At 37.7% G+C, this 26,534-nt stretch overlaps 1 protein-coding gene across 2 annotated transcripts; it reads right to left on the bottom strand.

Annotated features, from left to right (window-relative positions):
- Positions 1-4,613: 4,613 nt before the first annotated feature.
- YEATS4 (YEATS domain containing 4) lies at positions 4,614-26,487 on the bottom strand. Of its 2 annotated transcripts, none has more exons than XM_016198772.2 (7): positions 26,215-26,487; positions 22,344-22,463; positions 19,702-19,768; positions 19,504-19,598; positions 15,409-15,501; positions 15,232-15,319; positions 4,614-5,814 (listed from the first exon to the last, which is right to left on the bottom strand). In XM_016198772.2, the coding sequence occupies exons 1-7, from the start codon at positions 26,263-26,265 to the stop codon at positions 5,645-5,647; spliced, it is 684 nt and encodes a 227-aa protein (XP_016054258.1). In that variant the 5' UTR covers positions 26,266-26,487; the 3' UTR covers positions 4,614-5,644. The 2 variants fall into 2 exon arrangements, with proteins under 2 accessions (XP_016054258.1, XP_016054261.1); XM_016198775.2 differs by lacking the exon at positions 4,614-5,814 and adding an exon at positions 11,309-11,513.
- Between the last annotated feature and the right edge of the window lie 47 nt (positions 26,488-26,534).

Here is a 26,534-nt window from a genome sequence, read left to right on the forward strand (position 1 = left end):
TAGACCACACTCGGCTATTGCCTCTGGTACAGCCCGGGAACCACGGACCACCATCAGCGGTGCACAAGTGCCCCTGGAGTCCGTGAGGCCGTCCACGCAGTGCTGCTAAGATTTAAAGAAGCAAGGAGTCCATCAGGTGATGTGGAATCTGTCCTGGCTTACAGGCCTCGCCCTCTGCAGGAGCTGGTCGCCCTCGTAACAGATTCATAGGTACAGCTTGCAGGTTTTCTATGAGGGACATGCCAGTTACTAACTAGAGTCAGAGCACAGGCAAGTCTGAAAATGTGACCTCCTGCCAGGGGTTGATGGTTCTCTCGGCACAGGTGCAGTGTACCGAACAGGGGCTCCCCCCCACGCGCAGCACGGCTTGATACACCAGGCTCAGCAAGTGGCCTGAGACGCAGGACTAGAAAGGTAACCACGGGTCAAATTCTCATGCCTAAAGGGAAAGGGTTTCGTTAACCCTCTACCCATCGTCCCCCAAGCCCACTCCAATTTCAGTGTTTTCCTCAAAAGTAACTCCTGTTAATAAATTTTCTAATAGTTGACATTAAATTGTATCAGTAAGCACTTAGTTCTTTGGTTTTTTTTAAAAAGTGTTTTTATTGATATTTTTTAGACAGAGAGGAAGGAAGAGGGATAGAGAGAGAAACATCGATGAGAGAGGAATATTGATCGGCTGCCTCCTGCATGCCCCCTACTGGGGGGTCGAGCCTGCAACCCTGGCCTGTGCCCTGACCCCGCGTCAAAATGGCAACCTCGTGGTGCTTGGGAGGGCGCTCAACCGAGCCACACTGGCCAGGCTTTTTATTGTCATTTTAGAGTATACTCCGTCCACTTTTAAAAAAGGTTCGCTGTAAAAGAGCGCCATGTTCTGCGGGCAGCAGCCTCATACGTTTTGCGTGCCTTTTCTGAGTTTAGATATGTTCAGATACCCACATACTCACCACTGTGCCACACTGCCCACAGTCCCCAGCACAGTAGCGTGCTGTGCCGCTTGCAGCGTAGGAGCAATAGGCTATACCACACAGTCTAGGAGTGTGGTCGGCTATACCATCTAGGTTTGTGTAAGTACACTCTCTGATGTTTGTACGGTGACAAAAAACCCCTAACGATGCATTTCTCAGAAGGCATCCCCGTCGTTAGGCAACACATGACTGTATTTTAAAGCAAATCTCAGATTTCTAAACTCAATTTGAGATTCAGAACTTTATGATTTCTGAGTTTCCCATTATACCTTAGAAAGTCTTTGCAACTCCAAACACAACATTTACTCATGTTTTTTCTAGCTGTACCTCATTTTATTTGGTTTCAATCTCAAGAGTTTTAAGTCTATTATTATTTAAAAAACAACAACAAAAAACAACTGAAGACATTGGGGGTAATTGAAGGAATATCTGGAATGTCTTGTACAAGAGATTTCAAATATCCATTCTTTAATATCCCATCTAACAGGACTTAACACCCGAATGCTCTTACCTGTTACTAAATGGCTAGCAAGATTCTTATCTCAATGTGTTTGTACTCATGCCGCCTGATGTTCATATTTGATGCAGTCTTAAATTACTCCAAGAAAAGAGATTTGAGAAGTATTTAGGCATGAGCTAACACTTTGAACATAAGAATTATCGAGGCAGAAAGGCTGTAGATTATTGGTCTGAGTCACATTGCTAGATGACTAACCCCTTAATCTCCTGTCTCCTACATGTAAAATACGCATAGCAGCACTACCTACCTACCACACTGTTCAGAAAAGTCAGACTACACTTTGATCTTCTTTAAAGAAGTGAGCTCCCTAATTAGCTGACTTTCCTTCACTTGTTCTTCGTTTTTATCTCAGAAGTAATTCATCCTTGGTAAAGAAATATTCCCTTCCACTTCTATAAGAATGGGGAAACAGAAATCAAAACCTTGTATTTTTAAAGTTTGCTTTAAAATTCTAAACAAAACTTGTCATATGTTTTAAAAAATTTTTATTGAGATAAAATTCACATAGTAGTAAAACCATGTTTCAGGGTACAATTCAATGTTTTTAGTATATTCACAAGATTGTGCAATCATCGCCAATTCTAGAACATTTCATCACCCCAAGTGGAAATTCCCTTCACCCATCCCCTGGCAACCAGTAACCAAGTTTCTATTTTTATGAATTTGCTTAATCTGGGCATTTCATATAAATGAAATCATGTAACATGTGCCTTTTGTCTGGCTTCATTCATGTTTGTATTCAAGGTTCATTCTGTTGTAGCAGAATCAGTACTTCTTTCTGGTTAAGTGACATTCCATTGTATGGCTGTGCCCCATTTTATTTATCCATTCATCAGTTGGTGGATATTTGGGTTGTGTCCTTTTTGTGCCATAAACATTCATGTACAAGTTCTTGTGTAAATATGTTTTCATTTTGCTTAGGTACACACCTAGAAGTGGAATTGCTGGGTCATCAGGGTAACTAAGCTTAGCTTTTGAAGAATTGCCAAACTATTTTTCCAAGCAGTATACAGTCCCACCAGCAACATGAAGGTTCTGATTTCTCCACATCCTCACCAACTTATTTTTGTTTTACAATTATAGCCATCCTGCCCTGGCCGGTGTGGCTGTTGGTTGGGTGTCGTCCAGTGCACTGAAAGGTTGCCGGTTTAATCCCCGGTCAGGGCCCACGCCCCGGCTGTGGGCTTGACCCCCGGTTGGGGGTGTGCAGGGGGCAGCCTACGGACATTTCACTCTCACATTGGTGTTTCTCTCTCTCACTCTTCCTTCCTCTCTAAAAAAATCAATAAAACAATCCTTAACAAAAAATTATAGCCATTCTAGTGGGTATGAAGTCGTATCTTATGTTTCTGGTTTGCATTTTCCTAATGACTAATCATGTTGAGCATCTCATGTATTTATTTTCCATTTGTAGTTCTATTTACTTACTTACATATTTATTTTCCATTTGTATTTCTTTGGAAAAATGTCTATTCAATCATTTGCCCATTTTAAAATTGGTTGTCCTTACACAGAAACAGTGACCCTAAATGACACACTAGATCAGATGGATTTAATTGACATTTACAGAACATTTCATCCCAAAGCCGCAGAATATACATTCCTCTCAAGTGCACATGGGTCATTCTCAAAGACAGATCACATGTTAGGACACAAAACCAGTCTCTACAAGTTCAAGAAGATTGAATCATATCAAGCATCTCAGATCACAATAGCATGAAATCAGAAATCAATTACAGTAAAAACATTTAAACACATGGAGGCAAAATAGCATGTTATTAAACAATGAATGGGTTACCAATAAGATCAAGAAAGAAAAAAAAAAATTCCTGGAAACAAATGAAAATGAACACACAACCCAAAATCTATGGGACACAGCGAAAGCAGTCCTAGGAGGGAAGTTCATGGCACTATAGCCCTACCTCAAAAAGCAAGAAACATTTTTAATGACCTACCTAACCCTACAACTTACAGAATTAGAAAGCTCCCTTGTGAAGCCATCCGGATCAGGGCTTTTGTTTGCTGGGAGTTTTTTTTATTGCTGCTTCAATTTCATCAGTCTATTCAGGTTTTCTGATTCTTCCTGATTGTTTTACATGATCTCACTCATAGGTGGAATCTAATAAACAAAACAGACTGAGGAACAGACTAGATCCAGAGACATAGAAGCATGGAACAGACTGATAAATCTCAGTGGGAAGGTGGGGGTGGGGGTGGAGGGGTGGGAGTTGGGGGGGGAAGAGATTAATCGAAGAACTTATATGCATATATGCATAACACATGGACACAGACAATAGGGTGGTGAAGTCCTGGGGGTAGGGATCAATGGGGGGAAAATGAGGATATCTGTAATACTTTCAACAATGAAGATAAATTTTTAAAGTCGGTTGTCTTTTTATTTTTCAATGTTTTTATTGATTTGAGAGAGAGAGAAACATCAATCGGCTGCCTCCCGCTGGGGATGGAGGCTAAAACCTGGGCACGTGCCTTGACAGGGAATTGAGCTGGTGACCCTCTCAGTGCATGAGACAATGCTCAACCAAGCCACACCAGCCAAGGCAGTCTTTTTTTTTTATAGTTATAAGAGTTCTCTCTGCATACTCATGGGAGATCCTACTTAGATTAAAGCCAGCACAGAAGTAAGAGCTGACAGGGTAAGAGTGAGCCATGATGACAGATTTTGAACTCATGTATCCACCAATGCATAGTCAGAAATGGGTATCTTCCCCCATTAGTTTTTCCGATCCATCCCCAGGCCCTACCTTATACTGTAGGCACTGGGATAAAAGGTAGAAGAAAGCTGAATGATGCCTGGCAAAATTAGAAGTGCTATCCCCAACCCCCAGGGGGTCCCTGGCATTAACTTCAGACCACAAAGACCTTTGCACGACCTCCATAACGTTTATAAATGCCACAACTTAAGAAATAAAGCAACAAAGTAAAAAAACTAATCCACCAGGGCAGACGGAGGAAAAGTGTCTTAGTGCTAGATGGCTAGTTATAACACCACAGGATATAGGATCCCTGCATTAGGTAAAGGCATGGTTGCCATTTTTAGGAGCTTTGTAACTTAATGTTTTCTTTTTTTTTTAATTGATTTGGCGGGGGGGGGGGGGGGGGGGGGGGGGGGGGGGGGGGGAGAAACATCAACTTTGTTCCACTTATTTAAGCATTCATTGGTTGCTTCTGACTGGAGATGGAGCCTGCAACCTTGGTGTATAGGAACGACACTAACCAACTGAGCTACCCGACAAGGGTGTTAATGTTACATTTCTCAAAATACTATCCTATTGTTGTCCCTAGGTTGCCAAAATGGTTCTGCCAACATGGCCTTAAATATTAAGTACTACTAAATGTTCAAATTGCAGGAGGTGAGTCTGAAAGTAGAGGGCTCAGCATGTGGATTTGAACAGGAGAGCTTGAGAAAATGGTAGAGAAATTGGGGGTAGTATGTGAAGCTGATGCACAGGTGCTTCCGATGTGTCTTTGGAACATGCATGAGGGATTAAACTTTTCTATGTGGAAACTACCACAGAGTTGTTAGGCAGAACTACTGAGGATACGATCTTTGCCATCAAAGAGCTTCTGTATACTACAATGGATGCCAATAAGAGATGGGTGATCACAATAGTATGAAGATACATTAATTGTAATGAGAGGGCTCTGGGAACATCAAAGGGAAAGGAAGAAACACATAGTGAAGCAGAAGGATCAGTAAACCACTTATTGAGTACTTACTGGTTATTGGCACATCAAATACAAAAGAATCAGGATGAGGGCAGGTAAGAACTTAAGGAATTAAATATATACATTAATTTTACCACTAATTCTAATTACCAGGGAAGTACGAAACATGTATAAGTTATATTTTATAATGTAATTTGATGCCTGTCAAAAGGATAAGCTATATATACAATGTAATTTTAAAAAGTTTAATTACCCTAAAATGGGTTGATAAAATGCCTATACAGCACTCATGTTTATTATGTACATATATTTCACATTAACTATTGCTTGAAAAGCACAAGTACTTTGACCCCCTTGCTGAGAAATCGATGGTATGTATGCAGTTCTAAGAAGCATTTGCAGTCCACGTCTCTTTTACACTCCACCTGATTTTCTGTTCAGTTTTCTATCACGTTCTCTTCAGAACTGCTTATATCTCTTTTGTCTGATCATCTTCTTCAAGTTTCCTGATTTCATTTTTTAAACAATTTATAGTTTCACGACTTGCTTTTAATCTCTCCTTAAGCTCTGCAATTTCAAAGCTTGTTTTTTTCTTCGCAGCTTCTAATTTTTCTCTGGTTTTCACCTCAAGTTCTGCAACTAAGAAAAGCATACATTTTTATTGAAATATTTCATTTTTCTTACATGTCTAACATGTCATAGAGTAATATATAAAGCATTTCCCAAGGTCAATGTTTCCATGATGAAATGTGGACAACTTAAGATATATAACATTACACATAGGGGTGTGGGTAAGAAAATCTGAACTCCCAAGAGAGGATCCCAGATGTTTTCTGTAGCTAATAATAGTTGAAATTTTATAACATACTATCTTCGTTTTTCTCCACATACATGTTAATTTAGAAATAAGAGGGCATACAATTCAAAAGACATCCAGCGAATAAGAACACTAAATATATAGTGTTCTTACATTTATGTACAGGTAAAACTTACATAAATGAAATCACACTGGTAAAACAAAAAGGAGAGCAGTGTGTGTCTAGGTTTGAATTCCAGCTCTACCATTTATTAGCTGTGCCACTCTGAATAATTTATTATTTCTATCCTCATTTCCTCATTTCTAAAATGGATATTATTTTTTGAGGAGATTTTAAACGAATTCATGTATATAAAGTATCTAGAATATTATCTGGTATATAAAAAGCCCTACTAACTACAAGTATGACAGAGGAACATTAAATGATACTTAAAACATTCTAGCTGGCTATATAACAAATTACTAAAGAAAATATCACTACTGCAAAACAGAATTCATCTACTTAAATATTCCATTTAGTGTAGCATTGTTTTACAAAGAGAAATGCCTACTTTCACCCAACATCTCCATCTTGTGGACATTTCAGGTAATTGCTGCTGATGACCATTAAAGCACAGTTGTATATATGCTTTAAGTATAGCACGAGACGATCTCTAATCGGAAGAAGCATGGTTTAGTGAAGGAAAAAAAACCCCTTTGAGGCCAGTAGGGCATGGCTCAGCAGTTGAGCGTCGACTTAGGATCCAGGCGATCAGGGTTCGATTCCCAGTCAGTGCACATGTCCGGTTGCAGGCTAGGGCCCCAGTCGGGGGCGTGCAGGAGGCAGCAGGTCAATGACTCTCATCACTGATGTTTCTCTCTCTCTCTCTCTCCCCCTCTCCCTTCCTCTCTCTGAAATCAATAAAGATATATTTAAAAAACAAACAAAAAAAACCCTTTGAAATCAGAAAAACTTGAGTTAAAATACACCCTTGGGCCCCTATTAGCTGAATGCTGACATCTCTAAGTCTCCCTCAATCTCATCTTTCTGCATGATACAGTTAAAACTGTGTATCTCTCAGAGGATTTATGAGAATTAATCAATACAGGTGGCCCTTTGTATCCACGGTTCTGCATCTGTAGAACAAAAATATTGGGGTAAAAATGTTATGGTGTTGCTAATGTGTACTATGTAGTTAGGCTAGATGACCACATCTGCACTAAACATGTAGAGACTTTTTTTCCTTATTATTCCTTAAACAATACAGTTCAACAACTATTCACATAGCATTTACACTGTATTAGGTATTATAAGTAACCCAGAGATGATTTATAGTGTACAGGAGAATATACACAGGTAATATGCAAACACACCATTTTATACAAGGTATTTGGGCATCAGCAGATTATCATATCCTCCGGGGGTCCTAGAAGCAAGCCCCATGGATACCAAGGGAAGACTGTATGTATATGTAAAGCATCTAGCACATTAAAATCATGCAATAATGTTTTCTTATTTTGCACATTGCTGGTGACTTTCTTTTTCTGATACATTTTGTGACACAGGTAAATATTTATACTGCCAAACAATCTGTATTTTTCTATGTAATTTCTTTCATTGCTTTTATTTGTAAAATTATTTTCACCTCTATAAAAAAAAAAGTTTTACCTCACGAAGATGTAAAGTAGGACATACAAAATATAGTTAATAATATTGTAATAACTATGTATGGTGCCAGGTGGGTACTAGAGATATTGAGGGTAATATTTTATATTTATAAAGTATATGATTGTCTTACCTCTATGCTCTACACCTGAAACTAATACAAAATAGTACTGAATGTAAACTATAATTAAAAAATAAAGTTAGCTTGGCCGGGCGTGGCTCAGCGGTTGAGCATCGACCTATGATACAGGAGATACAGGTTCAATTCCCAGTCAAGGCACATGCCTGGGTTGCGGGATTGATCCCCAGTGGGGGGCATGCAGGAGGCAAGCAATTAATGACTCTTATCATTGATGTTTCTACCTCTCTCTTTCCCTCTCCCTTCCTTTCTCTGAAATCAATAAAGATATGTTTAATAAATAAATAAATAAAATTAGCCCTGGCTGGTGTGGCTCAGTTGGTTGGAGAGTAGTCCCAATATGCCAAGGTTGTGGGTTCAGTTCCCCAGTCAGGGCACACACAAGAATCAACCAATGAATGCTTAAGGAAAACAACAAATTGATGTTTCTATCTCTCTCTTCCTTCCTCTCTCTCTCCAAAAATCAATAAAATTTTAAAAAATAAAAATTTTTAAAAGTTTGTACTTTTTGACCCCCTTCACCCATTTTGCCTACCCTATACCCCATGGCAACCACCAATCTGTTTTCTGTATCTAGGAACTTGTTTTTTTTAATCCCTCATATAAGTGAGATCATACGGCTTTTGTCTTTCCCTGACTTATTTCACTTAACATAATTCCCTCAAGGCCCATCCATGTTGTTACAAATGGCAAAATTTCATTCTTTTTTATGGCTGAATAGTATTCCACTTTGTATATATAGATACCATATCTTCTCTAGCCATTCATCTATCAATGGACACTTAAGGTAGTTTCCATATCTTGGGTACTGTAAATAATGCTTCAATAAACATGCCAGTATATGTATCTCTTTGAATTAGTGTTTTCCTTTTCTTTGGATAAATACCCAGAAGTAGAATTGCTGAAACATATGATAGTTCTAAGTTTTTTAAAAACCTCCATACTGTTTTTCCACAATGGTTGAAGCAATTTATAATCCCACCAACACTGCACGAGGGTTCCCTTTTTTCCATATCCTTGCCAACACCTGTTAGATGCCTTTTCCCCATTTTTTCCCTTTGTCTTTTTTTTTTTATGTTGTTGATGCTTTTTTTGATAACAGCCATTTTTACAGGTGTGAGGTGATATTTCATTGTGGTTTTGATTTGCGTTTCCCTGATGATTAGTGATGTTGAACATCTTTACATGTACCTGTTGATCATCTATATGCCTTCTTTGGGAAAATGTCTACTCAGATTTTCTGCTCATTTTTAAATTAAACTGTTTGCTTTTTTAGCTACTGAATTGTATGAGTTATTTATATATTTTGGATATTAACCGCTTATCAGATACATGATTTGCAGTATATTCTCCCATTCACTAGGTTGCCTTTTCATTTTGTTGATGGTCTCCTTTGCTGTGCAAAAGCTTTTTAGTTATTGGTTACTGCCTTTTCTTATGATGTGTAGAAGCTCTTTATATATTAAAGAAACTAGTCATTTGTGATATGAGTACAATATTTTTTCATGGTTTTCATGATTTATTCCCTTGCTCCCTCCTCACATCAATTAAAAAACATAATGAATGAAAGACACTTTGTTAGATGCTAGGGTACAGAGGTAGGAGATGGACAAGAAAGAAAAATGCAGTATAATGTCATAAGATAATCATAGGGAGCCATGAAAAGACTGGACTTATACTAAGGGGGGAGGGTATGTGTGTATGAAGGAAAGCTTCACGGCTGTAGTAAAATCTGAACTAAGGTTTACAGAATGAGAAAGGAATTAGGTAGATGAAGTAGACATAGCAGGCCCTGAAAATAGCACATATACATTTGGAAACAACAAGTAGTCCTGTGTGACTGTACGTCTTAAATCTAGTCAGGAAGACCTGATTTAACTCATTTGTCAGAAAGAGCATTCACTATAGACATAGATTCTTTTAGTTACACTTTATCCTTGACAAATCATAAGGCTGCAAAGGGCAGTATATATCTGGAAGAAGACCTAGGTTAACTAGCAATGAGATCCTGGGGGAAACAGTTTAAACTTCCTTTATCTTGTTCTAGTTTTCGGCTTTCTACATGTTAAATGCTTATATTAAAAAATAAAATTTGTTTTAAATTTCCAAATGAAGCCTCAACTTGGAGTAAATCAATCCAAAGAAGAATAATTATTTGTTCAGAGCCAATATAACTCACTGGTTTGAAGCACAGACTGTAAGGCTTTTACACAGAGATAGAACAGCTTATTGTTAAGAGTACGAACTCTGGCTCTGATTTGTGGCTCTAGGGTCTTTACTTACAAAATGGGGCTAATAGTAGTACCCTCCTCCTATGGTTATTATGATATCCAATAAGTTAAGATATGTAAAGTGCTTGTCTAGTACACAGTAAGCTCTCATTAAGTGTTCATTTAAAGTATTCCTCCTAAAAGCAATTATTACTATTAAAAGCTACATCATTAGTGTTCAAGTAAATTTCCATGGGTTTACTAGTATAAATATTTTTATAAACTTTTAATATGCTCCATAAAGAGCAAGCTCTATCCTGAATATTACTCTGTCTAAAAATTTTACTAAGTTTCTAGAGCCTAAGTTCTGAGGACAGCCTGGGATACAGTCCTGGCTCTACCACTAATTAGCTGGATTTGTGGCAACTTAACCTCCCTATGCATCAGTTTCCTTTTATAAAATAGGTTACCTAATAAAATTATTATAGATTTAAATTTTATACATGTGCAGATTTAGAAGAGTACAAATAGTAAACACTCAATAAATCTGATATCTTATTATTACCAAATATTGCATATAATGCCCTCAAATTGGTAAAAGTGTACATATCTTTTTTAGGCCTTTGATTAACATTACTAAATTGCTTTCCTATGAGGCTAAAGCAATTTATACCCATACAAACAATTTATGAGAATGCAAAGTTCACCACATCCTTACTATTAAAAATTCCTTTTGCTAATTTGATACACATATGGTCACCCATTATTGTTTGGTTTGTATTTCTAAAATTATTAGCAGGGCTAAATATTTTCCCATTTTATTTACTAGTGATATCTTCTTTCATCTGTACGTGTCTTTTGTTCATGTATCAATTGAAGTTTAAAATTTTTTCTATTTTATTTGTCCATTTTAGGGTTTTTAAGATATTAATCTTTTACCATATTTTCTGCAAATTTACTTTTCTTCTTTGCTCTTTTGAAATGCAGAAGTTAAATATTTTTTACAAAATCAGGTTTCCCTTTCTTTAACATCTCAAATTTAAAAATTCTTCCCCAGCCAGAACAGTCATTTCTCTAAATTTTTAAAACACAGATTGACTTAAAAAAAAATTTAATTATTTTTAATTAAACTGGAATTTGTTTTGATAAATGCTATGAAGCAATTATCTAAAATAAGTTTTCCTCTCAAAAGCTTATCAACTGCGCCAGTACCACTTTTGCAATTATCATTTTTTTCCTTAATGATTTGATATTGCTAAGAAAATAAAGTGTATATAATTCAAAACATGCAATGTAGTGGTAAAAACTTCCCAAGCTTATACAGCTCCATACATAAGTGTTAACACATAAAATACATTTATAGAAAAGCTTTTTTATAAAACACATTAATTGCTTGTATCTACTTATTATACAAAAATGATTTGTTAATTTGTTTTGTTGAAAACACAAAAATGTGGTCACTTGAATTTTAAGAAAGAAGTTTCCTCTATGAGTTGGGTCCATTTCTTGGTATGGGAGAAAGAAGATCTATGGGGCACAAATGACCAGTAACAAATTAAAATAGCATATTAGGATATTAGGTGCTTTTTTATCTTTTCAAAGTGGTCATATACATATCTGTTTTATGTTCATAACAAAGTAGGCCAGGTAAATATATTTGCAGATGCAGAAAGTAAAGCATAAAAATTTTAAATGAGTATGATTTTAAATTTTAAGTGACTACCAAATGGCAAAATTATAATCAGTATTCAGGTCTTTTAACTTGTAGGCATGGGTTTCATAAAAATACAAACAAAACACTACTATAACCAATAAAGGTTACATAGCAACTCCCTTCCGCCCTGCATTCTCATCCCCCACTGTTCTTTTACTGAATCACATCACTTCTTTTAACCTACAAATATACTAGTTTATTTCCCCCAGTACCACTCTACTCTAAAGACCCCATATCCTGCTTCTGCTACCACTGCAAGTTCCAAGGCAGAGGTGTGCACAGAGCCTGTCTCCAGTTTCTCTCATTTCATTCTCTCTTCATCCACGTCAGCTCCTTAATATCTGTCCTTACTATTCTCCTTCAACTGCTCCTGTTAAGGTCATCAAGGTCCTCTACCTTACTATAGCCCATCTCTTGGCCCTCATCTATCTTGACGTATCAGCATTATTGGACATGGCTAATGATTATTTCTTGATATACTTTCTGTACTTGGCTTTAGGACATTATAAGCACCTAGTTTTTCTTCCTCCATATTCACTGTTTTTTATTTCCTTTGCTGATCATCTCCTTAAATCTCTAAATATTGCAGTGCTCATGGCCCAGTTCTTGGACTTCTTTTCTGTCTTCACTCACTCTTTTGATGGTACCACTGGGTGTCATAATTTATAAATCCATCTGTTTATTAACTTCCAAACTTTTATCTTCAGCCTAGAACTCTCCTTGAGTTCCAGACTTTTAGGTGCAACTGTCTTCTCAATGTAACCACTTACGATATCTTACAGGCATCCTACATCCAACATGTCCAAGACTGTACTCCTAACTACTCTTTTTTTTAATCCTCACCTAAGGATATTTTTTTCCATTGCTTTTCAGAGAGAGTGGGAGAGAGAAGCATTGATGTGAGAGACACTGGTTAATTGCCTCCGGAACACGCCCCAACCGGGCTGGGGATTGAACCTGTAATCGAGGTATGTGCCCTTGGCTGGAATCGAACCTGAGACCCTTCAGTCTGCAGGCCAATGCTCTAACCACTGAGCACAACCGGCTCGGGCAGTCCTAACTACTCTTTCCCTAAAACCTGCCCCTTTCACACTTGCCCATCTCTATAAAAAGCAATGACAATTTTTTGGTTCCTCGGACACAAAACCTTAAAAGGAATTCTTTGTTGATCTTCTCTCACATCTTTACAAAAAAATTATTGATTTTACAAAGAGGGAGAGAGAGTGCGTAATATCTAATGGTTGCCTCTTGCATGCGCCCCAACCAGGGATCGAACCCACAACCTGGGTATGTTCCCTGACTAGAAATTGAACCTACCACCTCTCGGTGTACAAGACAATGCTCCAACCAAGCCACACTGGCCCATGCTTCTCTTACATCTTTTTATTCAAACCATCAGCAAATCCTATTGTATCTCTCTTTAAAATAGATCCAGAATCTGACCCCTTCTCAGCACACTACACTGCTATCACTTGTGTACCATTCTATTGTATCTAGACTATTGAAACAGCATCTCTCCTCTTTCCTTTTCTGCTTTAAGAGTCTATTACAGACACAGCAGCCAAGATAATTGATCTTTTTATTTTTATTTTAAATATATTTTTATTGATTTCAGAGAGAGGAAGACAGAGAGAGAGAGATAGAAACTTCAATGATAAGAGAGAGTGATTGATTGGCTGCCTCCTGGACACCCCCTGCCAGGGACTGGGCCCACAACCCAGGCATGTGCCCTCACTGGGAAATGAACAGTGATCTCCTCGATCCTAGGTCGATGCTCAATCACTGAGCCATGCCCGTGGGGCTGACCTTTTTAAAAGCCAGTCTTACACTTTCACTCTTCTGCTCAAACCCCACAAATGACTTGATGCGTTCTTCACTTTAATAAAGTCCTCACAGTTACCCACAAGCCTCTATATGATCTGGTTCCCTATTAACTTCTTTGGCCTCATCTCCCACTCCTTGTCCCCTTGTTCACTAAACTCTAGTCACACTGGCCTCTTTGCTGTTCATCATATATGCCCTGCATACTCTTACCTTAGGGCTTTTGCCCTTGTCGCTCCCTCTACAGATAACATTCTTCTTTAAAAATATGTTTTTACTGATTTTTTTTTTTGGATTTTTTTTTTACAAGAGAGGGGAGGAGAGGGAGAGAGAGAAATATCTATTGGCTGCCTCCTGCATGCTCCACACTGGGGATTGAGCCTGCAACCCGGGCACGTGCCCTAACTGGGAATCAAACCCTCGACCTTTTGGTTCATGGGACTATGTTCAACCAACTGAGTCACACCAGCCAGAGCCAGATAACATTCTTATCTCAGACAGTTTCAAGGCTCACTTCTTTACTCCTTTAGGCATTCGCTCAAATGCCACAATCTCAGGAAGCATTCTGTGACCTGGTATTTAAAACTCCAATCATCATTATCTCTTCCCACCAAAAGTGCTCCCTCCCCTGTTTTATTTGTCTCCATGCCACCCATTCACTATCTTACTTTATTGTTTTATTTAAAACCTGTCTTCTTCCCACTAGAATGTAAGCTCCATGAGGACAGGGCTCTTTGCCTGGTTTGGACACCGCTCTATCCTCAGAACTTAGAACAATGCCTGGCATATAAAGGGGAATCACTGCATATTGTAGGCAAATATATAAAAGATCAAAAGAACAAATGAATGAATGGTGACATAAATGTTAACACAGGATGGCAACTAGGTTTCATCTTGAGTGGCAACTGCAAATGGGCATTAGCTGCATGGAGAAGTATGCACGGTATTCTGAGGCCAGTGTCAGCTTAGAGGGAAAATATACCGTGGCTGAGTATCAGTGTGGCATTCTGGTACCCTCCACCTTAGTATTAATCTGAAACTATGTAAAATAACATCGGTTGAGAGAAAAAGAGAAATAAACTAGTTCACAGAATACAAAAGTATAATTATATTCTGCAAGTTTTTTCACAAAACTAGTAAACAGAAAATGAGTAACAGGTTAAGCAAGATTAATAAAAAGCTGTGCTTAAATGTAATTAGGGAATAAAAGACAAACAGTACTTTAGAGAATGTGAGAGGCTGTCTTTTACCTTTTTGAAAGTTAGCCCTACTTTAGAAACCATTCAAAATATTCTTCTTACATGTTCTATAGTAATACTTATATCTTATTTTTTAACTACTGAAACATTTATTTATATATAGCATCAGAAAAAAATTTAGCCCTAGACAGTTTTGCTCAGTGGTTAGAATGTTGGCCTGTGGGCTAAAGGGTCCCAGGTTGGATTCCGGCCAAGGGCACGGACCTACCTCAGTTGCAGGCTTGCCTGCCCTGTCAGGGTGTTTGCGGGAGGCAACCAATTGATGTTTTTCTCTCCCTCTCTCCCTCTCTCTCTCCCCCCCAACACTCTCTCTGAAAAGCAATGGAAAAAATACCCTTGGGTGAGGGTTAAAAAAAAAAGAAAAAAATTTAAAAGTCACTAATCATACAATCCTTTCACTATTATATAACACATCATTTTTCAGGATTAATTATGTACTCATGACACTTACATTCTGTTTCATGCTTATAGGCTCCTAATGTTAGCTGACGAGATGTTGTTAATAACTGTTGCATCATTGCTGTTGGATCTTGAAATATCTAATGGAATGAAATGAAAAAAGGCCAAATAACTTCAAAGTTCTACAATTTAAAATGCTTTTAAAACTCTTGATATAAAATGTTCTTACCATTTCATCATAGAACTCTGAAACCACTGTCTTTTTCCCCAGCATTGCATTGGTGTCTGATTGAAACAACTTTAATAAATGATACAGGGTTACCTGTGAAATAAAAGAAGACATCACATCCGTGCAATGGTTAGCTTCATCACTGTGAAACACTGTCATTTCTGTAACTGAATTAGTAACTGGAATTAGTAAACATATGAAATTCAGGATCTTGTCTCAACTACAACTTACTGTGGCAAATCACTCAAACTCTCTTACTTTTACTTTCCTATTAGATATTACCATCCATCCACATCTGAGTTCATGTTCAAGAGAGTGACTATATATAAAAATAAAATAAGATACAGCTATGGAAATTAAACTGGGAAATCATTAACATATTCTTTTACGTTTAACACAAGTGAAATTAGATTGTGACAGTTTTTCTGTGAAGATTAAAGTTTACAAATTTGCTATGGGGAAAAAGATTTGATACTTTCAAAAGGAATGACTAATATTAAAATGCTCAATGAGGGCAAGATAATTTCTTTGGTGATCTATAAGTAACAAAGTCAGTGATAATTCACTTTAGCAAGAGCAACATGTCTTCAAAATACTTAAAAACAGGTATGGTAAGACATCAAAGGAAAAGTTTTATAGCACAATGTGTGATTACTTGAGCAAAATAAAACCCAGCTGGCTAAATATGAGTTCATGTTGAAGTTGGAGAAACCAATTCAGAGGCCTGAAAGAATTTTCCAAAACTTAGCAAAAATCATTCTAATGAACATGCATCAATCATAAGCCATATTTCAAGCAGATAGTTTGACAAATTTATGGAACAGACAGAAAGCAGATAACACTACATGGATGGATATTCCGTAACAGGGAAATCCACAACCTGAAAAGGTAAGGAAGAGAATTGATCACAGGTGGGAGCCAGCTCTCCCAGTGGAGCTCCAGAGAGGATCCAAGCTCAAAGTTGGCAGGTGTAGAAATCAAGAATGCTGTGGGGGCCCAGCCTACCATAGCTCATTGGTTGAGCATTGGCTTATGATCCAGATCTTGGTTTGATTCCCCGTCAGAGCACATGCCCTGGCTGTGGGCTTGAACCCCAGTGGGGGCCGTGCAGGAGGCAGCCAGTCAGTGACTCTCTCATCATTGATGTTTCTATCTCTCTCCCTCTCCCTTCCTCTCTCTGAAATCAATGGGGATATATTAAAAAAAAAAAAAGAATGCTGTGGGGGGATAGGCCTGTTACTCTTCCTTTCTTCTCCTTTCACTCACAGATAAAAGAGCTCACAGATATCCTCCTGTGGAACCTAGAATTTTTTCACTCAAACAATCAATATGAAGTAAAAATAAAGGTATTTTCAGATAGCAATGGCTCTGAAAGTTTATTTCTTAGGCATCCTTTCTGAAGAAATTCCTCCAGCAAAATGAAAAAAAGAAACCCGAAAAGATGAAGAAAAAGGATCATTTGTCAACATTAGGAGCTGATAGGCACATCTAAAATGGAAAAATTCAGCCCGGCCGGGCGTGACTCAGCGGTTGAGCGTCGACTTGGGATCCAGGTGATCGGGGTTCGGTTCCCGGTCAGGGCACATGCCCCGGTTGCGGGCTCGATCAATGACTCTCTCATCGTTGATGTTTCTATCTCTCTCTCTCCCTCGCCTTTCCTCTCTCTGAAATCAATAAAGATATGTTTAAAAAATAAAATAAAATAAAATGGAAAAATTCAAATTTAGGGATTTAAATATATGAAATACACAGGAGTAATTTCTAGAGAGAAACAGAAAACAGGAACTACGGTTTTCCTGGAGAAAGGGCCATTTATGGGAGAAAAGATGATGTTATGAGTTGAACTGTGACCCCCCCAAAAGTTGAAGTCTTAAACCTCAGTACAGGTGAATGTGATCTTACCTGGTAATAGGGTCTTTGCAGATGTAATTGAATTAAGATGAAGTCATGAGGGTGTGCCCAAATTCAATATGACTAGTGTCCTCATAAGAAGAGACACAAAAAAAGGTGATGTGACAATGAAAGCAGAGAATGAAGCTATGCTGCTGCAAGCTAAGGATGCCTGGGGCTACCAGGAACTACAAGAGGCAAGAAAGGATCCTCCCCTAGCTGCTCTGGAGACAGCATGGCCATCACCTTGATTTTGAACTTCTAGCTTCCAGAATTATGTGAATAACTTTCTGTTGTCTAGCCACTTGGTTTGTGGTACTTTGTTATGGCAGCTCTAGAAAACTAATACAAAAGACTTATACATTTTATATTTAAAAACTTTTTAAAAATCATGTGCATGTTTGACTTTTATAATTTAACAAAAATATAAAACTACATCATAAAACTGACCTCCCCTAAATTTATTATTTAGAATACCAGAGGCATTCATGCAGATATAGGCAATGAAAATTTTTAAGACAGATGTCTCCAATTTTGAGCTGTGTTTGTTGATTTTTAGAGCAATGAAAATGCCTATACTTGCTACAGAGATATTTCTAGGCATAAAAACCCAACTTTAGTCCAGCCAGTGTGGCTCATTTGGTTGAGCATCAGGAGGTCACAGTCAGGGCACATGCCCAGGTTGCAAGGCGAGATCCCTAGGGGAGGCGTGCAGGAGGCAGCCAATCAATTATTCCCTCTCATCATTGACGTTTCTATCTTTCCCTCTCCCTTCCTCTCTCTAAACTCAATGAAAATAGATGGGGAGGGGAGGACTTTCCAAGGGATTAGGCTTCTTAGTTTGAATTTCTTAAAAACGCCTCAAGTACTTCTGATGCAGTCAGAAACTAATTCTATGAACCCCTGGCCCAGGTGACACTCAACTCCTTTAAAACCACATAGAGTTTTAAAAACGTAATCTAATAATTAAAGTGTAAATGTTTGGTGCTAGAGGAATGAGCTTAAATCTATCAAGATGAAAATTAATGGTGATGACTGTTAAAGCCCTGAAATGAACTAAACACCAGCCACAAAAATGTGAAATGAGAGAGCCATGACTAAGTTGTGACCCTATAGATTTAAAAATAAAACAGGCTTATGCCAAGGTTGTAGGTCCCATCCCCAGTCAGGGCACATATAAGCAGCAGCCAATGAATGCATAAATAAGTGGAACAAAGAATCGATGTTTCTCTCTCTTTCTCCCCCTTCCTCTCTCAAAAATCAATCAACGAACCAATCAATAAACAAAAACAGGCTTAGTGGTTTATCAAAAGAAAGAGTAATGGAAAGAGTATGGGGACTAAATGCAAATACTTGGGTTCAAAATTAGCTCTGCCACAACTAACAGTATTTTTGAGACTTGATCTCTGAGCCTTAGAATTCTCATATCTAAAATGAGGATATCACCAACTTCACAAAGTGGCCGAGGGATCAAAGTGAAAAGTTTGAGGGACTTTTTAAATTATCAAGCAACAATCTAAAAAGAAGAGATCAAAAGATGAAAAAGTCAGTGATTATCAGTAAGGATTCATGAATAAAATAAAAAGTAAAGCTAGTAGTACTGATGGCAGCTTGAAAAAGCAAAAAGAATGTTTCTAGGGCTTTGAACTATAAAAAACTGGATACTCCCATTTCAGACAGCACATGGACTCAACTTGTTTAATACTAATAACCAAATGAAACTAATGAATTTAAAATTTTTGCTGTAGTAGCCCTGGCCGGGTAGCTCAGCTGGTTGGAGCGTCGTCCAGATACACCAAAGTGGCAGGTTTGATCCCTGATCGGCGCACATACAAGAAGCAACCAATAAAAGCATAAATAAGTGGAATGACAAATTAACATTTCTCTTTCTCTCTCCCTCTTCCCCTCTGTCACTCTAAAATAATCAATCAATAAATAAAATTTTTGCTGAAGTAATCATATGATTTTCATATTTTTCCAATAAATGTTCACACTGCATTCCTTCTTTCTATACTGAAAAATAAGTTTTGGAAGGCACATCACTTAAAAATAAAAAATCTTAGCTCATGGCAAGATACACCATGCCATAAGTGTACATAAAGTATATCTGAATAAAAATGTCAACATATAATACGCTCTTCATTAAATATTGTTACATTTTCACAATTACTAAAAAATCTAATGTTTTCAATTATCATTACTCACAGGTCTTTCATTAGGATCAATAAAAAATATTTTGATGATTATTTCAAATTCACCCCATCCTGTTTCAGTAATTTCATACGGAGGCTTAGTAACAACTGAAGAAGAGAAAAAATAAAACAATTACAATTGTAAATTACTGATGCAGTTTCCTAGCTCTTTTTAAATTTGTATATTATAAATGAAAAAACTTTACTGTACCTCTTAAAGGGTTGCCATAGCTTTCATGTAACTTAAATTGAATTTTCTTCACATACGCGGACATATCCTAAAATACAGAGGAATTAATTAATTCTGCCATCTACATATAAAAACTAGGAGAGACATACAGAGCATATGTATCTAATTTTATAAAATATACTTGCCCTCAAATATTATGGAATCCAATTTTCTAAAAAAGCCCATACCAACATGAATTATACCTAGGTGGTTTGCTTTTTATTTTAAACTAGGAAGCCTGTGATGAATTCTTTCATAATTCATAATATATAAGAATATACATATCAATTCACTTGTTTTGCAAATCATTTTTCTGTATTTATCTACAGACAATACTCTAAATCAATTTCCCCCCATAAAAATAACAGTACACTTCAAATATTTAACCATATAATCCAAAGCTAATTTAAGAACCGGAACTTCAAAGAACAAAATTATATCATATAAAGCTAAAGTCAACTAAACTAAGCAACTAAAACGGATATAAAACTCCTCCTTTCCTTAGTTTTATTTTGAAGCACAAAAACATATTCATTAGTTCTGACACATAAAAGAGATTCTCCTAGCGAACATGGCTTTTTCAAAAATGTATCATTATAGAAAAATAAGAAAATGCAAAACAGAATAAGCCTCACTCAATAGTAATGTTTATTAATCTTCTTATTTGCTTTCAGGTATTTTTTGTGCTTATTATCTACATTTTTTTTTTAAATTGGAATCATACTGTAATGATATATTAATAGCTGCTTTCATTACTTAACATGATATTGTGAACATCCCCCCTCCTTTTTATTGAATTTACTGGGGTGACACTGGTTAACAAAATTATATAGGTTTCAGGTACACAATTCTACAACACATCATCTGTATGAACATTTTTTCTGAGGCAAATTTTTATAAGTATCTTGAAAGACTCTTTTGGAAATACATTCATTTTTTTCCTACAAACATGAGTGACAACTAATATTGGGTACCAGATGTCAAAATGATAGAGTCCTGCCTTTAGGATCTCTCTGTGGAGTAGGGGGCAGACAAGAAAATCAGCATTTCAGTGTAATCTTTGTTACTGAGGGCATGAGATACAAGGCTGTAGGAGGTGCACCTAACATAACAGTCTTTGGAGATCAAGAAAGTAATTCTAGTCCTAGCCGGTTTGGCTCAGAGGTTAGAGTGGCCACAGACTGAAGGGTACTGGGTTCAAATCCGACCAAGGGCACATACCTTGGCTGTAGGCTCGATCCCTGGCCCTGGTCGGGATGTGTGCAGGAGGCAACCAATCAATGTGTCTCTCTCACATCGATGTTTCTCTCTGTTTCTCTCTCTCCCTTACACTCTTTCTGAAAAGCAATGGGAAAAATATCCTCAGGTGAGGATTAAAAAATAAAAATAAAATGAACTTAAAAAGAAAAAAGTAGTTATAAGAAAATACACTTGAACTAAGACTAAGGAAACAGTAAGACTAGAGTAGGTGGAAGGAATGAATGAAGGGGTTTACGAGTGCTCCTTTAGGAAACTGAAAGTAATTTAGTATTGGTAGAATGTAGGGTATAAGGAAATGGTGAAGCAAACACAGACAAGGAATAATGCTGCAGAGACAGGATAAGGAAAGGCCATAGCATGACTTCTAAAATAAAATAGTTTTACCTTTATGAGGGCAATAGGTAGTCATTGAATGTTTGTTTTTTAAAATAACCGCTTTATTGAGATAGTCACATACCACATAATTCACCCATTTAAAATGTACCATTCAATGGTTTTTAGTGTATTCACAGAGTTGTACAATCATCAACATAATCAATTTTAGAACATTTTAATCATACAAGAAAGAAACCCCATACCCTTTGCACTCATTCCTTAATCTTTCTTCCTCGCACCCAGTGGCAACCTCTAATCTATTTTCAGTAGCTGGATTTGCCTATTCTGGACATTTTATAAAAACAGTATTATAGAATATGTGGTTTTTGTGTCTGGTCTCTTTCTCTGACCATAATGTTTTACTGCCTAGTAATATTCTATTGCATGGATATGCCACATTTTATTTACTCAAGACATCTGAGTTGTTTCCATTCTTTGGATACTGTGAATAATGCTGCTATGAACATTCATATACAAGTTTGTGTGTGGACTTTGAAGGGTTTAAATAGAGGAGCAGTTTATTCATTCAATAAAGATCTGTTGAATACCTACTATGTACTGGCTGCATTCAAGGCATTAGAAATTCAGCAGCAAAACAAAATTACCAGCAGCCAGATTATATAGCAGTTTTGTCTTTCATCTTCTCTGATGGTTTTATTACCAAATTATCACTTAAAAATTAACTACTGTTCCTGAAACACCTGATTAAATACTAGGCTAACTTAAGATGTGGTGATTGGAAGAAGTGCTGTGGTTATAGAATAGTTCTTGTTACTGTAACTTAATTAGAAAAGTTTTTGTAAATTTGATTTCTACTGAACAATATGAAGATGACAGCTCTCACTTTATTCTTTTGATTTTTCGGGGGTAATATTTCTAAAAAGGACCAATTTTATAATCAGAAAGTCACCATAAAATAACATTACAATTTACCTTCAAGCAAAACAAACTGTAGTTTCAAAACAGTTATAGGAAAAAACTGTGCCTACCTCATTTCTATATGGTTTTACATATACTGTCCACTGATGGGTATGCCCATCTTCTTCTCTTTTCTTTCCAAAATATCGAGCAACGTTGCCATAAACTATTGGTTTAACGATAGTAACCCCCTAAAAGAAAAATAATTTAAACACCAATTAATAATGTATCATTCCTCAAATAAACAGAACAAAAGTTCAAATGTTTATTTTTTAAAAAGGCAGGCATACAAGAGACTCACTTAAGATCAAAAGATATACAGACTGAAAGTAAAGGGATGAAAAAAGATACTTCATGAAAATGGAAACAAACAAACAAAAAAGGCCCAGGTAGCAATACTTATACCAGACAAAATAAACTTTAAAAGCTATAAGGAGACAAACTGGAAAAGAGATATGTATCCATATGTTCAATGTAGCATTATTTAAGATAGTCAAGATAAAGAAGCAACCTAAGTGTCCATCAACAGATGACTGGATAAAGAAGTGGTAAATATATACAATAGAATATTACTCAGCCATAAAAAAGAATGAAATCTTACCATTTCCAACAGCATGGACGGACCTTAGAGGGCATTATGCTAAATGAAATCAGTCAGACAGAGACAGACAAATACCATATAATTTCAACTATATGTGTAATCTAAAGAACAAAATAAACAAAACAGAAACAAACTCATAGATACAGAGAATATTTTGATGGTTGCCAGATTGGATAGGGATGGGGAGAGGTGCTGAAAAAGGTGAAGAAATTAAGTTCAAACTGGTAGCTACAAAACCGTCATAGGGATATAAAGTACTGCATAGGGAATATAGTCAACAATACTGTACTATGTATGGTGTGAGATGGGTACTAGATATACCAAGGTGATCACTTTGTAAATCTAATTGCTATGTTGAAACTAATATATGTCAACAGTAATTGAAAATTAAAATAAAAAAAACTAGAGTTTGTTTATAACATGATTTTTCTCAATAAATCAATTTTAGACAATTATCCTCATTTCACAGTAATACAAATAACTAAACACAAGATTAATTACAATGTTCCCACTTTGAAAATGTCTATTTAAAATATGTAAAGTACACTGAGAATTTTTCTGAAAAGAAACACAAAAGGCTCTTTATTCACAAACTTTAAAGCGAGTCTCTGGAATAAAGATCACCAACTTTGACTATAATCATCTGATGGTAATGTACTTATTTATCAGCTTATGGCAGTGTTTTCCAAAGCACAGTACAAATATTAAAGGCACCTTGGCAGAGGATTTTAGGTAGAATAAGGGCAAAGATTTTTCATTTTATTATTTATGGGTTTACTTCAATCAGTATTAGAAAAACCATAACTATAACTAGCAATTCAAACCTATAATTTCAAAAATATTAATGCTTAGGAAAGAGCTTTTTTAAAAAAATATATCTTTGCTTTCAGAGAGAGGAAGGGAGAGGGAGAGAGAGAAACATCAATGATGAGAGAATCAATGATTGGCTGCCTCCTGCACGCCCCCTACTGGGGATGAGCCCACAACCTGGGCACGTGCCCTGATCAGAAATTGAACCAGGATCTCCTGGATCATAGGCGATGCTGAATCACTGAGCAACACTGGCCAGGCTGGAACAGGCTTTTAAAAATTAATCTAAATAAAAATATTAAATATTACAGCTGGATCTAGATAACAATTAAGTACCACTTGGACGACTGATGCTAGTTTAACACTGGCAATGACCATGCTTGCTACATTTGTGCTCAGCTCTGAGATGTACGGACATGTTTCTTATCACATCTGGTAAGTGTAAAGGCAGTGAGTGTTGACAGATTATGATGGAGAAGAGAGAGAAAAAATTTCAAGTGAAGACAAAATGCTGAATGTTACACATGAATTTCAGACCAATTGTTCAATAATAGTAAGAATGTATCTGAAGGTCAAAGAGGAAGCTCTACCACATGTGATAAGTGCTGTGCCAATGTAACCAATAATTAATAAGAAATGAGGAAAAGCATTGAACAAATGTAAAACCTTTTAATTGTGGCTGAATAATTAACAAATAAATCCAATGCCTATTAGTTTAAAGCCAGTCCAGAAGAAGAAAAACTGTATGAGAACTTAAATAATCACAGTAAGTGCTACTGACACTTTTGTGGCAACCACAGATGGGGTCTCAGGTTGGAGACCTGAATGAATGAGTACAAGCACTGACTTGGTGAGTGGATAACAGATCCCGTGGCTGTTACGGTGTTGGTAAGGAACTTGCAGAGCTCCTCAATGATAAAAAGGGGTCTCATCTGTCAACAGACTTTCTACCTTGATAAAATTTATCTAAATTGGAAAAAGATGCCTATAAGACCTCATAACAATCAGCAAGGAGAAGAAATAAGTCCCTAAGTTTAAAGCAGCAATTTTCAACTGGCATGCTGCAAGAATTTTTAAAACACGCAATACCTGACTAGTCAGGGGCACTGAGCTCTTTTCTCTTAGAGATTGTCAAATAAAAAAATGACAACAGCCAACACAACAAAAGTCGTCTGGTGCAAATGAATCAAAATTATTACCTATTTTTTTGTCAGATCGGCAAAAAATATATTTTTGGTGTGCAGCAGAATTTTAGTAATTAGTTTATGTGTGCCATGAGATGAAAAAGGTTGACAATCACTGGTTTAAAGCTCTACATGACTAACTCACACCAGTTTTCATTGGAAAGCATTTGAGGACTATGTTCTCCTCAAGTCACTTGGGACTTAAACTTACAAACTTTTAGAACCTAACATGATTACAAGTATAGAAAGTTCTTCTCCAAAATCTGTTTTAACGCTTTGTTTGGTAGTCCTTTCCTATCAGTCCAAAACCTTGCCCAAAAAGTCTCGGAAAATGTGTATGTTTGTGAATTTACCGGGCATCTCTTTCCCCTTACATTAAATTTCAGCAGCTTTTGAAATTTTCGAAGAACCCCCACTTTATGTGATATTAAACACTGTGTATGATAGTTATAAATACCATATTATAGTTAAAATTATGTGAAAACAATATGACAGATAAGGGCTCTAAAAACCTATGCTAACTAGATTGATGCAAAAGTGGGTGATTTCTTTTTAAAGAAAAATGTCCTTTCTAGGATAAATAAAAATCATAAGGGGTAGAAATAAGTGTTATGTTGGTCCTGCCTTAAAAATTAATGTGCCAGGGGATTTAAGAAAGTGGGAGGGGAATGTATCACAGTGTCCAACTTTGTTAGGCTCTATACCTAAAAACAAAAGGAGCTAATATATATGTTCCCTATTGCCAGGCAATGTTCTTTGCATTAATGTCCTGATTAATATCTTGGCTGTAGCTTTGGGGCATTGGAAACACCATGAACTTGGGCAAGTTTTCTGACCTTTCTACCTCCTGGTTCTTTGGTTATCACCCTTGTCAATCCGCTGTAAGGTGGCTGTAAGGGCTGAATCAGAATCGGGTGAAGCTTTTGGCCACTGTGCTTGGCAGGCGGGAAGCGTTTATGAAATACTTGCTTCTGCTACTCTCCTCACAAGGAGGTGGGTGGCACCCCCTGCTTAGCGGCGACCCGAGAAGGCGGCAGCGCCAAGCCAGGGCTTCCCAGCCCTCGGAGGGGCTTGTCTCCTGGGCAACAATGTCCGGCTTTCCCCAAGCCACCACTGTGTTTGCTTTTCGGCAGGGATGGAAGGGAGGCGGTGACGCCGGGAAGCTGGGGCCCCATGAAACACAGGTTTTCCCCCAGGAGCTTCAACTCGCTCTCAGCCTGGAAACCACAGTTCAAATCCGCGGCGAGAAGGCGCGAGAGGGAAACGCGCGGGCCCTGCCCACGCCGCGCAGGGAGGAGCCGGGGCGGCGGAGCCACTCCCGGAGGGAGGCGGGGGCCGGGCACTGACCTTCACTCTCCCGCCGGAGTCAGGCCCAAATTCGGCCATTCTCTTGAACATATTGTCCTACGGTAGAAGATGCCGCCGCCAGGGAAAGAGACCGAGGCCGGCGGGGTCGCCGCTGCCCGCAGAGGCCCCGCTCGCTCCTCCTGCGCGGGCCCAGGCGGAGGGTTTCTGGCCCAGGGAGGGCGAGTCACTGGCGCTCGCGGAGGTGAGGAACCGCCAACCACCCGCCGGGGGTTGTGGACCAGAAGCCCATTCAGCCCGCGCCGGCGGAGAGCGGAACCGGAGGGGCGCCGGGGACGCCTTGCGCAGGCGCAACGGGCGCA

The sequence above is a fragment of the Miniopterus natalensis genome, chromosome 2 (genome assembly GCF_054644295.1).
Source record: "Miniopterus natalensis isolate mMinNat1 chromosome 2, mMinNat1.hap1, whole genome shotgun sequence".
NCBI lineage: Eukaryota > Metazoa > Chordata > Mammalia > Chiroptera > Miniopteridae > Miniopterus > Miniopterus natalensis.

What these genes read in the sequence shown, in the direction of transcription:
- YEATS4 (XM_016198772.2), bottom strand. Translation starts at nt 26,265, where the DNA reads ATGTTCAAGAGAATGGCCGAATTTGGGCCTGACTCCGGCGGGAGAGTG. An exon ending in CTATGGCAACCCTTTAAGAG is followed by an intron (nt 19,599 to 19,701) that starts GTACAGTAAAGT and finishes TCTCTTCTTCAG; the next exon opens with TTGTTACTAAGCCTCCGTAT. An exon ending in TTGATCCTAATGAAAGACCT is followed by an intron (nt 15,502 to 19,503) that starts GTGAGTAATGAT and finishes TTTATTTCACAG; the next exon opens with GTAACCCTGTATCATTTATT.